Source organism: Nannospalax galili, unplaced genomic scaffold (genome assembly GCF_000622305.1).
Source record: "Nannospalax galili isolate Female #2095 unplaced genomic scaffold, S.galili_v1.0 scaffold284, whole genome shotgun sequence".
Classification (NCBI taxonomy): domain Eukaryota; kingdom Metazoa; phylum Chordata; class Mammalia; order Rodentia; family Spalacidae; genus Nannospalax; species Nannospalax galili.
Window position 1 is genome coordinate 5820888 of NW_008354281.1, and position 18259 is coordinate 5839146.

The 18259-nt window shown below is 40.4% G+C and overlaps 1 protein-coding gene across 1 annotated transcript in view; it reads left to right on the forward strand.

The window, feature by feature from the left end:
* The window catches only part of Dpys (dihydropyrimidinase), a 90802-nt gene that overhangs the window by 17970 nt on the left and 54573 nt on the right, over positions 1-18259 (forward strand). The window contains exons 4-6 of the mRNA XM_008851516.2: positions 534-723; positions 12398-12554; positions 14172-14313. Coding sequence (XP_008849738.1) covers positions 534-723; positions 12398-12554; positions 14172-14313 — 489 coding nt within the window. The remainder of the gene's footprint in view (positions 1-533; positions 724-12397; positions 12555-14171; positions 14314-18259) is intronic.

Here is an 18259-nt window from a genome sequence, read left to right on the forward strand (position 1 = left end):
ACCAGAAAACACCCTCCAGAGTTGTTCCTTGGGAACTGGTCCATATTGTTTATGAGACAGGTCTCTTACTGGTCTGGAACTCCCTTGATATGCTTGACAGGCTGGCCCATGGCCCCAGGAATCCGCCTGTCTCTGCCTCCCCAGCATTGGAATTACCAGCATATATACCACCATGCTTGGTTTTTCTACATGGGTTCTGGGGATTGAACTTGGGTCTTTGTGCCTGTACAGCAAGCACTTTACCAGTTGGGCTATCTTCCCAGTCCCTTTTCTACTTTTTCAATAAAAAGAATTTAATGATAGAATACTCATAGGAAAACTTGTTATCTACTGTTAATATATACTATCACCAAACTGGCACTCTGTCTACACATACACATGCACACACACACACACACACACACACACACACACACACACACACCTATAGCTAGCTGATCTACAAATCTATCAGGACTTTTAATTTCCAATAAAATAATGGCATTTGTTGAAAATAATCTTCCCTGCTATCTTTTTACATTCTTCATTTTTAGGGTGCAAAGAAGATGTTGGCATTGGGGATAACAGGCCCTGAGGGGCATGAGCTGTGCCGCCCGGAAGCAGTGGAGGCAGAGGCCACACTCAGAGCCATCACCATAGCCAACACTGTGAACTGCCCTCTGTACATAGTGCACGTGATGAGCAAATCCGCAGCCAAGGTCATAGGCGATGCAAGGAGAGATGGTAATCCTCACCCGAACCCCACTGACAGCTCAGGGTTAACAGAACAAGGCACAACCAACTTCCTCTGCTTTGCTTATGAGGAAGTTGCGTGCTAATTTCCACTCTTCTTCCCTCTTTATTTGCAACCTGCCTTTTTTTTTTTTTTTAAACCCTGATGAGCATCTCTTTCTTTGATCTATTTATTCATCTTCAGGGCTCCCTCTCTTCCTTGGGCGATTTCTTCAGGACCTGAACTACCCATGTTCCCACTCTCAACACCATAGGCAGCCATTTTTTAATCTGATAATGAATTTTACTTTCAAAGCTCGTTTTAAAGAGGCTTGCACTCCTCCTTAACGCTTTCACTCACTGTCCTAACCCTGGAATGGTATCAGGGCACTTTGAGCTCAGGAACTTTCTTTTGAACTTGGATGTTGATTCAATTGAAGAAGTTATACCAAAAGTATTTTTATGATGTCTGTTTTAAAGTTTTACAAGATTGTTTTCCCAGACTTTCTGTTGTTTCAATTCTCTAGTTCAATCTGAAATACAGTCACCCACAAAGAAAGCAAATCTGTTCTTGGGCCTCGAGGTAATTCCATTCATTTGATAGTGCTGGAAAGGGAAGCGTGAAAACCAAACATATGCATTTTATGCAGTGCCTTAGGCCTCCTTGTAGCTTCCATCTCACTTTTAGAAATGCAGATAATCAGACAGTGGTGGAAATTATTGTAGCTGAATAATGTACATTATTCAAAAAAAAGCTATGGAATGGATTTGATATGTTCGTAATTGGAACTAAAATAAAATTTTTGCCAAAACTACTTGTTGCAAAGTTTAATAAGGATTTTGTGAGCCACATTTAGTTTTGAATGGATTAAATCCATTTTAGTAATAAGCTTAATTTCAAATAAGTTAATAATGTCAGACTACCAACTATTTCTGATTCTTTCCCTCCCACACCCCCACACATAGCAGATTTGCGATTTGCCATGTGAAACAGCAGTCCCCCCCCCCAAAAAAGCCCTCAGAAAACAAATCTGAAAATTCCAATTTGTAGAACTAGTTTTTACCACCAGATGGTGCTGTTGCCAGCTTTATGGGATTGCTAAGGTTTTCTTTCTAAGCAGTGAACCAGGGTTATAATAGACTATGGTTTAAGGAACAGTAAAACCAACAGAAATAGCCAGTCTTAATCCACCATCAAGCTTTGATTTTTAAAGTTCAGGTAGGAAGCATCACTGGTCACCTGCAGATACTATTTCATTTTGTAGAAGGGGTATGACTTTTCTATTGCTTCTGTAAGGAATGACCACAAACTTAGTGAATTCAAACATGAAGTGTTACCTAATCATTCTAGAAGTCAGAAGTCTGAAGGAGACCTCAGTGAGCTGACATCTGGAGTCTGGAGACTGAAGCACCTTTTTTATTTCCTTTCTCGTCCTCTTCCCCTTTTTCCTTCTCTCCTCTTCCCCTTCCCTTCCCCTCCTCTCTCCTCCCCCCCCTCATTTCCTCTCCTCTTCTTTTCCTTTCCTTTCCTTTCTTTTCCCTTCAGAGCCCTCTGTGGTCCTTGGGCCACCTCTTTCTCCATCCTCGATGGTGAATTGAGCCCTATTCAAGTCACTTTATTCCAGATCTCCTCTTTTATCCCACTCTTCTACTTTTAAGGATCCTTGGAGTATATTGAGCTGAATCCATTAATTCAGCATGACTTTCCCATCTTGAGGCCCTTCATTTAATTACATCTATAAGGTCTTTTTTGTACCATAGGTAACATAAGCACAGGCTGTGTGGATTGGGATGTGGACATCTTTACAGCTTTGTTATTTTGCCTAGCATAAAGGGGCATCTATCTTCTAGAAGTAGAATTTCTAATTCAAAGATTAAGTAGAAATGAAATGTTTTTAGATATTGCTAGATTCATTTCCAAAGGATTCATAGACATGGGATAATTTAAATGTCTCCCAAATGTGCTTGGTAAGTTGGACTTACAATAATGGTACTTGTGAAAATACCCTAATGCCAATCATCAAAGAGGCAGCAGAACCCCAAAGTAAATCATCATGCGACATCTTACCACTTGAATTTGACCCCTTACATGTGAGCAGGGCATGTGATCAAGGAGGAAACAGAAGGGAGAGAGGGAGATGGACAAAGCAGTTCCAAATTGTTCACGTGGTGACTGTATCAACAAACCCAAGCATAGACCCTGGGCAGTGTTGATGGCCAAGAGCCATTGGATGATACTGACCTTTTATGAAAGATTCAGGCACCCTATCCATAACTCCTTATCATATAGCATTTATAGATGAAAAATTACATTAGAGGCCTATTACTTGTGATCTGTTTAAATAAGAACTAGTTCAGTCTTATAAAATAATTTATAACATGAAAATCTGTAAATACTTTTGTTACTCACTTCTCTTTTATGGGCCCTGAATCTCACAGTGGGTCCCTTGAATTCAGCACCAGCATTACCTAGGAGTTTATCAGCAGTGCATAGCTGACGGCCACCACCCCCAGACCGCTGAATCCTAATGCACACTTCTAACTGAAACCCTAGGTGATTCATAAGCCTTCTAAATCAGAATCCTGCTCAGGAGGCATAAAGGATATCCAATTATTGATCACCTCTTTTGTAAGTCACTTAGAAATACAATGCTATTAAATTTGATTTTATAGTTCAGTTGCCAGCTATAGACCCAGAAGACATGGGATGTGGTTATAACAATTCACAGTGTCTGTTGAGTGTTTAATATGTGTCTGGCACCCACTAGGATCCTGGATATTTTATCTCATTTCAGGCTTTATTCATTCATATATATATGGTGATATATATCACATATCTTTCATTATAATGCTTGAAGCTCAATTTTATTACTGTTTTGTGACTGGTGAAGTTGAGACCTGGGAAAGATTGATAAATAAGCTCAAGATAACTTTAATGGTAACTACTAGGTCTAGAGGTCAAACCCAAGGCCACGGACCCCAAAGCCAGGGTTTTTTCTGTGAATCTTTATCCTATGGAAAAGGCTGGTCTAGAGTTAGGGAAGTGTGAATATCAAGTTTAATTGATTTAAGGCTTAAACAGTTGACTGGTCTTCTTTGTAATTACATTAAAATGTTTATTTATTTATTTATATTTTATTTTATTTTGGTATTTTTGAGACAGAACCTCCCTTTTATTTTATGTGTATGAGTGTATTGTCTACATGTCTGTAAGTATACCCATGTCATGTACAGTGCCTGCAGAGGACAGAAGAGGGCATCAGATCCCCTGGAACTGGAGTTAGTATGGTTGTTTGCCACCATGTAGGTGCTGGGAATAGAACCTGGGTCCTCTGCAAGCACAGTCAGTGCTCTTAACTGCTGAGCCATCTCTCCAGCTCTAGTTTGTCATTCTTTAAAAAAAATGAAAATGCCAAAAATGACCCTGCTGCAGTGTTGCGTGGAAGGCTGGATGCTCTCTCTCATTCTCCCAGTCACCCATTGGAGATACTGATTTTGGCCATATCTACCTTAAGTTTTAGGTAGCTACTTTCAAAATTTACATTATTGTTTTGGGCAATATCAGTTGTCTTTCTACCATGAAAAAAACAAGTAACTTAGCAGACACATATCGTTCCGTAGCCTGAGTTTTTCAGTAATAATAGTTACTTCAAATAACACACTTAAGGTATTGTTCCTGGCTGTGTTTTTTTTTTTTTTTTTTTTTTTTTTTTTTTTTTTTTTTGGGGGTGTGTGGGTTTGGGTGTTAAAATTATGTAAATACCTTGGCTGCCTCTTCTCTCCTGGGCTGAAGAAGGAGCTCAGAGGTCATCATTGTCCTCTGTCCTCCCGGCGTCCACTGTGTTATTGTCTTGGTGTGAAAGGCTCTTCACAGCATTTGTTTCCTTTCCATGGATCTGTTAACTTTCATGCTTTGTCCATAGGTTAAGTCTAAAATTTAAGAACTTCACAGTATAGGATTGTGACACTGTTCTTCTCTGTAAAAACTATTAGTGAGAACAGAAGTTTGTGGCACTCAGTGAAATGCAAGTTAGTGCCACTCTCACTAACTCATGGAGAAGCAGTTTCAAGTGTCAGGGTCAAGTGGATTTCTTTCACTCCTATGAGACCCCAAAGCACACTTAATGTTAGTTTGCTACATATTTAGACCACTGGGGAGTGTGCGTGTGTGTGTGTGTGTGTGTGTGTGTGTGTGTGTGTGTGTGTGTGTGTGTAGGGTTTCACCATATAGCCCTGGCTGGCCGGGAACTCACTATGTAGACCAGGTTGGCCTTGAACTCACAGAGATGCACCTGCCTCTGACTCCTAGTGCTGGATTAAAGGCGATGCACCATGCCTGACTTCCTCCTACTTTTTATTGGATATAATCAACTCTTCTTACAAGGATTTTTTGGGGGGATGATAATCTTCTGACTTTTCTTTCTCTCCTTCTCTCCCTCCCTCCCTTCCTCCTTTTTGTGTTTTCGGCAATGGTGGGAATGGAACTCAGGGTCCTGTTCACGGTACACAAGCATTCTACTACCTTCACAGCCCTCTATTGTAGCTTGATAGCTACTTCCTTTTCTTGTTACTGAATTTTTGAGACTTTCATACAATGTATTTTGATCATATTCAGACCCCATCCCCTATTTGCACATCTCTCCTCCTCCTTTTAGCCATAGCCTTTAAAAATTTCCCCATCATGGGGCTGGAGAGATGGCTCCGTGGTTAAGAACACTGGCTGTTCTTGCAGAAGACCCGGGTTCAAATCCCACCACCCACATGGCAGCTAACAACTGTCCGTAACTCCAGTTCCAGAGGATCTGATAGCCTCTTCTGTCCTCCGTGGGCATTGCATGACACCGGTGCACTTACTTACATGCAGGCAATACACACATACAAATAAAAATAATAAATAAAATATTTTAAAAATTTCCCCATCATGTTAAGAGGCCCATTTTAATTTGAAGACTAATCTTCGATCTTCTCAATTTTTTTCTTCTAGTATTTACTTATTTATTTTCTCTGTTTACGTTTCCTGGAACTCTTCCATTATCTCTCATATTTTACAAAATTTTCACTTTTTTAAAAATAAAAATTATTTTACTTGTATTTTACAAAATGTTTTTGTTTACTTTCTCTGCCCTCCAAATAAAATTTTGTCTTGGTAATCATGTATTTACTTCTAAGAAAACGATCTTCTCTAATTGCTCTTTTTCTCCACAGTTACTTCTTTTTTGTGTGTTTTCCTTTTAATGGAATGCATTATCTTCTTGAGATCTCTAATACTGATGAGATTTTCAAATTCTCCCTTTTTCTTGTTTCTTTCTGAGTTGTTTTAATTTTTTTAAATATTGGTCTTCTCCATGGTTAAAAAAGAAGATGGAGTATTGGGTAAAGGCACTTGCTCTGCAAGCATAAAGGTCTGAGTCCAAATCCCCAGCACCCACATAAAAAGCCAAGCATGGCTGCCTGTGCCTATAACCCCAGCGTAGGATGTGGAGACAGGTAGATCCTGAGAGCTCACTGGTCAGTCAGTCTAGCCCAAAAGACAAGCTTCTGTTTCAGTGAGAGACCCTGTCTAAAGGCAATAAGGTAGAAACCAATAGAGGAAGACACCTGGCCTCCTTCTCTGGACTCCACAAGCCCATGAACGGGTGTGCACACTCACACATTCAGGTGCATGCACCACATACACATACAACACACACACACACACACACACACACACACACACACACACACATTCTTAGTCTTCCTTGTGTATGCTTTAAATTTTTTATTTATTATTTAGTGGGAGGGGGGAGGCCAGAGCACGACTTTGTGGTTTTCTCTTCTACCTTTCCATGGGTGCTGGGGGTCAAACTTGGGTCACCGGGCTTGCATGGTAAGTTCCTTTACCTGCTGAGCCATCTCATTAGCCCTGCGTTGTTTTCTTTAACTGTCTGGGGGCTCTTCGCTGTCACTGTTTCCCTGTGGCTGGGCAGTTCAGGAGAGTGGTATGAAGAGTGGGCACAAATTTGTTCTGTTCTGAATAGATCTGTTTCCTGAATGAGCTCTATAAATGGGGGAGGCATTGTCTGTGCTGAGCTGCAGCTTAGTTACAGGGTCTTTGCTCAATGGTATCAACACAGACAGAAGCCTTATCTCCCCTGCAGAGGTGAAGGTGGGTGCAGACTGGCCCCTCTTCTCCTCCTCTCACTTACCTTCCCTGTCTACCCAGGACCGATGCTCTCATGACTCCCTCTGCTCTTTTGAGTTCCAGCAGCTGCTTCTCTAATTTTCCCCTTACTAATGATCACATTCCATCTGCTTTCCTGCTTCCTCGGAGACTTCAAAACCTCTGGGTGGCTCTGGCTCCTCTTCCTTCTCAATGCAGAAATAGATTGTCTTCCTCTGAGCCTCTTTTTTTTTAAAAAAAATCTATTTATTTTTATTTTATATGTGTGAGTGTTTTGCCTGCATGTATCTAAATGCACCATGTATGTGCAATGCCCACAGAGACCAGAAGAGGAAGTCAGATCCCCTGGAACTGAAATTACAAACAGTTGTTAGCCACCATTTGGTGCTAGGAACTGAATCTCCATCCTCTGGGAGAGCAGCCAGTGCTCTTAACTGCTAAGCCATCTCTCCAGTCCCCAATTAAGCCTCATCAGAGGCTGGGAAGAAAGAAGGGAATTGTGTTCAGTTCCTCAACTTCCACCCTGAACCTGAGCTTTCCTTTTGCTCCAACCTTTATATTTTCATCTGACATTCATCACCTATGATGAACTATTAAAAATAAGGTTACAGGAAAAAGAATAAAGCTTTCAAGTTCAAACCACTCCAAGCTGAGTTGCCTTTGATCATTGGCAAAGAGTATCCATTTCATGCTTAAGTCTTGCTTGGTTTAAGCTGAGTAACTAACATAGGTGAGTTCTTACCCACCTATCTTATGCTAAGATACTTGGGCAAAAATGAGGAGCGAGCATCAGAAGTTTGTCCCAAGAGTTATCCCAGCAGCCCAAGCATAATGTTGGACATACCTACAACCGTTAATGACTCAGTCACAAGTTCTGGTCCATGTAGGCCAGCCCTGAACTACTCTCTATAGCCCAGTCTTTGTTTTGTTTGGTTTTTTCTTGAGGTGGGGTCCAGGCTAGCCCTGAACTCTTAATCCTCCTGCTTCAGCCTCTGGAGTTCTGGGACTACAAATATGTGTACCATGCCCAGCCACAGCCTAGTCTTAGTCCAACAGCTTATGTGCCAGTGTGAGTCACTGATTTTAGTGACTTCTTATTTCAATCTGACTAGCTTTGGTTATTATATCGCTTACTTTTCTGTTGCTATGATAAAACACCATGACCAAGGCAACTCATAAAAAGAAGGGCTTTGTTTGGCTTATGGTTCTAGAAGGAGAGTCTAATGACCGGAAAGCTATGGCAGGAGGTAGCCTGAGCAGAAAGCAGAGAGCTCACATCTTTAAAGGCAAACAGGAACCAGAGAGAGAAGAGAGTAAACTGGAAGTGGGGTCAGGCTATGAACCCTCAAAGCCTGCCTCCAGTGAACCTTCAAAGCACTTCCTCCAGCAAGTCTGCACCTCCTAGAGATTCCATAGCCTCCCAAACAGCCAAGTGTTCACATATTTGAGTCTGTGGGGGACATTTCCCATTTAAACCACCACACTTACACATGCACCTTTTTAGCCCTAGTGCTGCATAAGGGATTATTAGTGACCTTTTAGAAAATATGTTGTCTCTCCAACCTACTGATAGAACTTGCATGCACATGGATTCAGAGTTTTTCTAGAGCTTTGTGGTAGAGATGTGTCTTAGTGACCTGACCTTCTGCTTGTATCTCTGTTATCATTTGTTTCCATCCCACTTGGGGCTGAAATGTTCAACATAGTCCCCATCCTTAACTTGTTTTTTTTAATATTTTATTTATTATTTTTATTTTATGTGTATGAGTGTATTGCCTGCATGTATGTGAGTGCACCCGTGTCGTGCAATGCTGCGGAGGTCAGAAGAGGGCTTTGGATTCCCCTCGAACTGGAGTTAAGGATGGTTTGTAGCCACCATGTGGGTGCTGGGACTTGAACCTGGGTCCTCTGCAAGAGCAGTTGGTGCTCTTAACTGCTGAGCCATCTCTTCAGCCCCATCCTTAACTTGTTTTAAAGTGTCTTATTAGAGTTCAACTTTATGTTGTATCCAAGCTACTGTCTTTAGGGGGATAAACATACTGGTGAAATATTTTCTTTATATCTTTATACCTTTCAAAGAAAGTTACTGGATATAAATTCTTATTTTTATAAGGATCTCACTCTTATTAGGTTAGGGTCCACCCTAATGACCTCATTTTAATGTCATTACCTCTTTAAAGACCTCATTTCCATACACTTCAGGACTTTGAGTTTGAATTCTGGTGGGGCACACAATTCAACTTATAAACATGAAGAGACTCCAGGCTTCCAAGAACTTGCTAGATACTGTGGTATACATCAATTTTTTTTAACCTTCACCAATATGCCATACTTAAAACACATTGTGATCCCATTTCATAGATGTGAAAACTGAGTTGATGAGTTTGACTCATTGTGTACAAACATACAACTTCAGAATTTGAACTTAAGTCTGCGTCACCCACTCTACCATCCTCCGTGTTACTTTCTTCTCAATTATTTTTTTTCCTTCACAAAAATATTTTGAATAAATTCACCCCATCATTTTAGCTAGGAAACTTTACTTTTATGGTTTGGATTTGTTAGAAAGTACTTCTGCCCCTGATACCTATACAGCTTCTCCACGTCTCTCAACTGTCTCTCATAGATCTCAGGACTCAAAGTGCTGTTCGAAGATCCACACAGGTAGGAGCATCCATTCTGCCACTTCCCTCTGATAACCAAGATGTCTGATGAAGAAGGGAGCTCTACTAGTCTGACATGCTTCATCATTTGGAAATCTTTAGAGTCTCTCAGGCAGTAAAGTGCTGTTAAATGGGAGATTTCATCATAAGGGTAGAGTCTTTTCACTTTGGGTTGTAAGTCAAAGGATGGAGATATACTATAGAGAATATCTGTGGGTAGAGGGTACAACGTAAGGGGAAAACTCCTGAGGCTGTGGGAGGAGACTAGTGATGAAGATGTCTCATAGTCCCAAGAGTTATGGTGCCCATCTGGTTGTAAAGGCAACCAGGAGAGTGTTAGACTTAAGATACACACACACACACACACACACACACACACACACACACACACACAGAGTTCACTGCCAACCTGCTGTGCAGAGTGAAGGAAATCGGTATGGGACATTGAACACTTGCTCAGTCACATCTATAGGTAGTTTGTGGTTGACTAAAAACACTTAAAAATCATGATTTCACCAAGAAATGAAAATGGTACCTTTCTTAGCAACAATGTGTATATAGATCCATATCAGGGAGGATTTAATTCTGGTTACACCACTGATGGCTAGTGTGTCTCAGGCAAATTAATAAGTTTCGTTGAGCATCAATTTCATCATCTGTCAAACCAGTGTGAGGATTGCTGTGAAGGTCAAATGAAGTCACGTGCAAGAGCTCTTAAATCTTTACAGTCTACACCTATTTTAGAGCTTACTCTTTTACCAATCTATCAGAACTTTCAATTAGACTGACTTTTCTAGTTTGATTCTCCAATTTATGCAATATCCAGGTCCCTGTTTTCCTTCTTTTTAAAATTTCTTGCATGAGCTCTAGTCCCTTGAAACTTATGAAAGAGATCAAAGAGCAGTTAGGAATTTTTACTTTTTAATTTTTTTATATTCATAAGAAAAACACTGAAAATAGACCACTTAGTGAAGAGTTTGTGTATACCAAAAAAGCAGCCTGTCATATTTGAAAGGAGCTGAGCCTTTCTGAGGAAATTACCTGTCACCTGGTTTCAAAATAGTCCAGACAGACTCCCAGCAGATGCTGACACTTTTAATTTTTCCTCAGAGTTATTAAGATGGTGCAGCTTCAGGAGCCGTGCTCCCAGATCATCCTTATGTGCCAAGTGATTGAATAGAACATGTGACAAGGATCTTTCCTCCATGATGAAGCACCATGGAAAATCCTGAGTTGGCAGCTCAGAAAGTGATTGCAAATCAAGCCTGTGTCTCATTGTCCAAGCAACTGTGAGCAGGTCTCTGGAATAGGGAATCTCTGTGTGCTTGCAAATGAAGGTTGTGCAGGTCTTGTTCCCTCTCAGTAGAGTGTGGACGTTCCCTCAGTTCAGGAGTCAAGGTCACTGTTTATCCTGCATGCCAGAAAGAGATACAGGAGCTGTTTGTCGGGTGTATTGGAAGCAGGGAGTAAGAACTTGGAAAGGTGTGGGGCTCTAGTTGAGTCTGGTTGAGTATCTTGGAAGAATCTCGGCAGCAACTAAGTTCCTGGGGGAAGCACTTTCACAGACCAGGACATTGGTACTTGGTTATTCAAGAAATCGAGGTTTCAGCCAGCCTGACTTTTACTGTTTTTCAGTTTCCTAGCTAAAGTTTCTTTCTAGCTAAAGAAAGATGGCTCCTTTCTGATGTGTGAGATAAGACAGGGCTATATTTCCGTTTAATAGAACTCAGGCAGCTGGTAGCATCCATTGCCTATGCTCTCCAAGGAAATCAGTTAATTTCAATTATATATCAGGATTGTAACTAAAATTTGGCATCTTATTAACTGGAGTGAGCTCATTTGATATACCCGTGTCTCCTCACCCTCACCCCGCATGCCTTTTTTTTTTATTGCTGGTATGTGATGAGGTAGATGCCAGCAAGTCTATTATACTGACAAATGCTAATCAGAGATAGGAGTCCAATTTTAAATTCAAATTCACTGTGCACTATTAAGTTTTCTCACATTGTGTGCTTTTGATGGCCTCATTTGCATGATTTTTTTCTAAAATATGCATTTCAAGCCTACAGTTCATTATCTGAGTATTTTTTATTTCATATAAGTTTTTTGAGAAAGTTTTTTTGAGGGTGTGAAAAGGTTATCAGTTTGTAGCAGAGATACTCTGTGAATTCCATATGGCTGTATTAATGGTTATCTGACATCTGGCTAGATAGCATAAAAATTCAGACCATTGACTCAAAATGCCTGGGTTCAAATCCCACCCCTTCCAGTCTACCTATGTGGAGTGATGTAGAGAAGATATGACAAATCCCATATCTTTATCTTTATTTTTTAATTGAGATAGTAATAGCATTTACCCAATAGGGTTTTAAAACCTCAGTAGGAATGTACATGCCACCCAGCTTCCTCTAGGTTACACTGCAGTAACAATGGATCTGAAATAGGAGTGGCTTACATCTCCTTCATATTCATGTCCATCATGGGTTGACTCTGTCTCTGCTAAATAGCCTCTTCATTCTGGTACTCTCAGCATCATAACAGAGAAGGAAACAAGGTAGCACAGCCTCTGCTTGGAAGCAGCATATGCTGCTTGCTTCCAATCTAACTGACCAAATCAAGCAGCTCAGTCTGATGTTAAGTAAGCAGGGAGGATGAAATTAAATACATATGACTGGACCACAGTAAATGCTTGAGGATCATTAGTTGTTATATTGAGTCCTGTTCATAAACATAAACTGTGAGGTGGGATTCTGCTAAGCCATAGTACTGACCTCTGTCGGGGCAGAGAAGACATCTGTATGCTTGTCAGATGGTTTTGATAAGAATACAGTAAGATGCTGAGTCCTGTCTTTGAACTTTCCAGGGAAAGTGGTCTATGGAGAACCAATCGCAGCAGGTCTGGGCACTGATGGCACACACTACTGGAGTAAAGAATGGCACCACGCAGCCCATCATGTCATGGGTCCACCGCTGAGACCTGATCCTTCAACACCTGGCTTTCTCATGAATCTGTTGGCTAAGTAATCATTTTTGCAGACAACTGTGAAGTGTTTGGATGAAAGGAGAGGCTTCACAAGCTTCAGCTTTGGGTGGAGGAGAGCTTGCCATGCTTCTACAACTTCCACATACCATTTTGTCTTCTGTTTTGTTTGACCTGATGGCATTTGGGGAACAGAAAATGCTGGATTTATGTTCCTTCAGCTATGTTGTCAAAACCTCTTCTGTCACAGATGGGGGAGGGACCCATGACCCCCCAGCTCTCCCTGAAGGACTATTGGCAGTTAACAGTTGAGAGGGATGTCATTTAACGGCTGAGTTAATGGGCAGAACATTGCCATTTTCTTCCATGGTGAGGCCACTGATTCGTTGCCTAGTGAATAACCTCCCACCCATGCTTGGGGAAGAAATTCAAATTCAAATTGGTGGGTCACACAAAAAGAAGGCAAGAGGGGGACTTGCTGAGAAAGGTTACAGTAGGAGATGAAAGGGGAGAGGGGTAAAGACAACTAAAATTTATTATGAAATGTATGAAATGATCAAACAAAAACCCATTTTCTTGACACCAAGAAATCTGATCATTTCTCTGAAATTGTATTCACTTCTGATTTTTTTCCATCTCTGGTGCTTATAGCCCAGGCTCTTCCTTCCTTCCTTCCTTCCTTCCTTCCTTCCTTCCTTCCTTCCTTCCTTCCTCCCTCCCTCCCTCCCTCCCTCCCTCCCTTCCTTCCTTCCTTCCCTTCTTTTTTTCTTTCGTGCTAAGGATTGAACCCCAGGGCCTTGCAGGTAAGTAGTCTACCATTCAGCTATACCTCCAGCACAATTCCTTATTTTTATCAAAAATATTCTTGATATTTAATTTGTTACTGTAATCTTGGAGCCAGATTGTTGTATAGGTAATGTCACTTTCTGGATGAGATGCCCATTGTTCTTGAAAATAACATTCTGGGACATTCTAACATTCTCCAGTCACAGATACCTGGATTCAAATCAGCAGAGCTTTTCACAACCAACTGAATGAGAATTCCTTGGCTCTTTTCCTTCAACCTCCTTCACACTTCTATGTCCCTGAGATTATTTACACACTAAAGCAGGATTCTAGTCCCTGATGACAAGCATAGTTGTTCTCAGCCAGTCTCTGGAGGAACTGCCTCCATTCCGATAGCCCACCATGATGGTATTTTTGGTGGCACTCTACCCACAAGAAATTCCTCCCTGTTTTATTCTTTGGAACCCTGATGTTAGGTTTGTCAAGTCCATACAACCAGTTTCTAGATGAGACAATCTCATAACTACTAGGCTAGTAAGTTTTAGAGCTGAGCCTAGAATGCACCCCATTATCTCACAGTTCACATCTCCTCTCAACTAGTCTTCTTCCTCAGCTGGTCTAGGAAATCTAAAAACAGTAAAAGCCAGGCTTGCTGATGGTCCTGCATCATGATTTTTGTGAGCGTGTTCTCTAAAAGTGCTTCTTAGGATAAAGACAAAAGAGAGGTGAAATGTGCGCTTGAAAATTCTGCTCATTCTCCCTTGCTTTGCTTGTGGAGAAGAGTTGGGAGGGTCGGAAACCTCGTGGAATTCCTCCCCATGTTCTGTACACTCACACCCTCACTCTCGTTTCTCATTGTTTTTCTTTTCAGTGATGATTTGAGCACAACAGGGACTGACCACTGCACTTTCAACACCTGCCAGAAAGCTCTAGGGAAAGATGACTTCACTAAGATTCCCAATGGGGTGAATGGTGTTGAGGACCGGATGTCAGTGATATGGGAAAAAGGCGTGGTGAGTTCACTCAGGATCCAGTTTGTCTGGAGACCAAAATGGCATAAACTTTCATAGAGAAGTTTTCTGACTGGGAATTGTAATACTGTTACCATCAGCTCCAACCCACCCCACTCTAGGACATTGCAAGCAAAGAAACAGTTGTCTTCCCTGCATAACCCATCTCAGAGGATGTGTTGTGCCATTTTGCAGAGACACTGGGGACAAATTTAGGTTGGGTACAGAGAGGATTATTTTTGGTGTCTGTGAATTGCTTCTGTTCAACTTCATTTCTCACATTGTATGTATGTGTGTGTGTGTGTGTGTGTGTGTGTGTGAGAGAGAGAGAGAGAGAGAGAGAGAGAGAGAGAATAGGATGAAAGTTGTCTTCCTCCAGACACTCTCCACCATATTCTTTCAGAGACAGAGTCTCTCATTGAGCCTGGAGCTCACGGTTCAGCTGACTAGATGGTCAGCAAACCACAGGGGTCTTTCTGTCTCTACTTCCCAGTTCTGGGATTCCAGGCATGTGCCACCATACTTGACTTTTTCTCATAGGTTCTCGGGATCAAACTCAGGTCCTCATGCTTGTGCAGCAAGCACTTTCCCCACTGAGCCTTCTTCCCACAGCCTCGTGTCTCACATTTTTGGATCCTAATGCTTTTTGTAAATACTAATGAAACACTTGAAATGATAGAAAATACATGGCAAGTATTTATTATGTTCACACTTCTTTTTCATGAAAACCTTGAAAATGTCTCTGGTTAAAGAGCCATTGGATATGATATTTTAAATTTTGCTTTAAGAAGTATCATAGATAATAAAATATATGGTGAAAGTGATTTTTAATTTATTTATTTATTATTTTTATTTTATGTGTATGAGTGTATTGTCTGCATATATGTAAGGGCACCCATGTTGTGCAATGTTTGTGGAGGCCAGAAGAGGGCATTGGATCCCTTGGAACTGGAGTTACAGTTGTTAGCTGCCATATGGGTACTGGGCATTGAACTCAGGTTTTCTGCAAGACTGCCAGTGCTTTAACTATGGAGCCATCTCTCCAGCCCTGTGAAAGTTATTTTTTTAACTTCTTCTGAATAAAATGTTCCCACCTGAGGATGGAGCAGATGACATGTATAGTTACAAAGATCATCAGGAGAGGCTGTGTGGACTCGAGGCACCCGATGTCGTGCTGTTCACACCTGCCTCCAAGGAACCCTCTCTTAGATGACACTTTACTCATATTTCACAGAATTCTCTTTGATTGCTTTTTCTGACATATACCTACTTCCAATTCTAGTTGTTCACCTTCTTTTCATAATCACAGCTAGTTGGAGCCTCCTATTTTGTTTGGACCATTGCAATGGTCTCAAAGCTGGCGTCCTTGTCTCCATGTACCACTTGCTGCAATCGATTCTATGCCAGAGTTACCACTCAAAACAGGAAGCTCTGTTCATGTTGCTTCCTTCTCAAAAACCCTTCAATGTTCTCCATTACTGAAAGGGTGGTGTTTGAGCAAATAATTTGCTACAAGGATCTTCAAAACATCACTCGAGTTCTAACTCTTCCTGATCTTTCTCCTGACCTCCTCTTTCTTCACTCTTTTTTTTCTCTTTCTTTACAAGTCACTTATTTATAAAAATTCAGGTGGATTTTATACATTGCAAGGAACTGTGAGTCACATGGGATATGGCAGTCACACACAAAGATTTAGGGTACAAAGAAACAGGGCATATAGTCTGTTAGTTGGTATCAGAAGGGTGCTTAAACTTTTACTCAAGTCTACCAATGCCCATCCAGTAATTTATTGGCCACAATGTTTTCTTTCTTTCTTTCTTTCTTTCTTTCTTTCTTTCTTTCTTTCTTTCTTTTTTAACATTTCATGGTTGCAAAGATTTTTTTTTAATTTTTACAAAAACTTTATTGAGAATTTTATACATGCATATAAGATGTTTTGATCAAATCCATGTCCACTCCCTCCCCTCCAACATTCCCCGCTCTGAAGAGGTAACCCTAAGATCTTTTAAGGATTAGATACAAACTCCCAAATACTTTTGACATTTTTGGCCGTTGGAACAGAATATGTTGCTAACAGGCCCAAGGACATTTTGACTTTCAGCCAAGAAACTGGTTACATTTCTTTTGGTTAGTAATAACCTTAAATATCAATGGAGTGAACTCCCCAAGCAAAAGACACAGGCTAAGCAAATGGATTAAGAAACATCTCTTTGCTGTCTACAAGAAACCCATCTCACTTTCAAGGACAGGCACTACCTTAAGGTAAAAGGATGGAAAAGAATATTCCAAGAAAATGGCACTAAGAAACAAGCAGGGGTTGCAATTCTAATATCTGACAAAATAGATCTCAAAGTAAAACTAACCAGAAGAGATAGGAGGGTCATTTCATTCTGATCAAAGGAACAGTGAAGCAAGAAGATATTACATTTCTTAACATATATGAACCAAATTCTGGTGCACCCAAATTCATAAAAACAACACTACAGGACTTTAAGACACAGATTAACCCCAACTCAGTAATAGTAAGAGACTTCAGTATTCCATTGTCTCCATTAGACAGGTCAACTGGACAAAGAATAAACAGAGAGACGTCTGAATTAAATGATACCATACACCAAATAGATCTAACAGATATCATTCGATTATTCCACCCAAACACCAAAGAATACACTTTCTACTCAGCACCTCATGGAACTTTTTCAAAGACTGACCACATATGGGGCCACAAAACAAACCTCAACAAATACAAAAATATTGAAATAATTCCATGCATTCTATCGGACCACAAAGCAATAAAACTCAAAATCAGCACTGGATGAAGCTCTAGTCACTACACGAACTCGTGGCGATTAAACAACACACTCCTAAACAATGAGTGGGTCAAAGGAGAAATTAAGAAAGAAATAAAAGGATTTCTGGAATTCAACAAAAAGAACAATACAACACAACACAACCTCTGGGACACATTAAAAGCAGTCCTAAGAGGGCAGTTTATAGTTCTAAGTGCTACATTAAAAAATTGGAAAGAGCCCAAATAAATGACCTAACACTGCAACTCAAGGTGCTGGAAAGACAAGAACAAATGAAACTCAAACCCAGCAGAAGAGAAGGAATAACAAAAATCAGAGCAGAAATTAATGAAATAGAAACAAACAATACAAAGAATCAATGAATCTAAGAGCTGGTTCTTTGAAAAGCTAAACAAGATAGACAGGCCCTTAGCCCAGTTAACCAAAAGAAAGAAAGAACAAATCCAAATAAACAAAATCAAAGATGAGAGGAAACATCACAAGAGACACCCAAAAGATCCAAGCCATTATAAGAGGATATTTTAAAAACCTATATGCTACTAAATCTGAAAGTCTAAAAGAAATGGATGGATATCTGAAATCATGGGAACCTCCAAAGTTAAACCAAGAATCAACAGTTTAAACACACTCATAACATATAAGGAAATTGAAACAGTAATACAAAGCCTCCCAACTGAGAAAAGCCCAGGCCCAGACAGATTTACAGCAGAATTCTACCAGACATTTAATGAAGACCTCCAAACAATACTACTTAAATTATTCGAAATGATAGAAGCAGAGGGAGAACTCACAAATTCCTTCTATGAAGCCAACATCACTCTAATACTTAAACCAGGTAAAGACACAACCAAAAAAGAAAACAATAGACCCATATCCTTAATGAACATAGATGTGAAGATTCTCAACAAAATACTTGCAAGCCGCATACAGACACACATAAAAAAGATCATTCACCATGATCAAGTAGGCTTTATCCCAGAAATGCAGGGATGGTTCAATACACACAAGTCAATAAACGACATAGATCATTTAAATGGGCTCAAAGACAAGAACCACACAGTCATCTCAATAGACGCAGAGAAGGCCTTTGACAAAGTTCAACATGCTTTTATGTTTAAAGTCCTAGAGGGAATTGGACT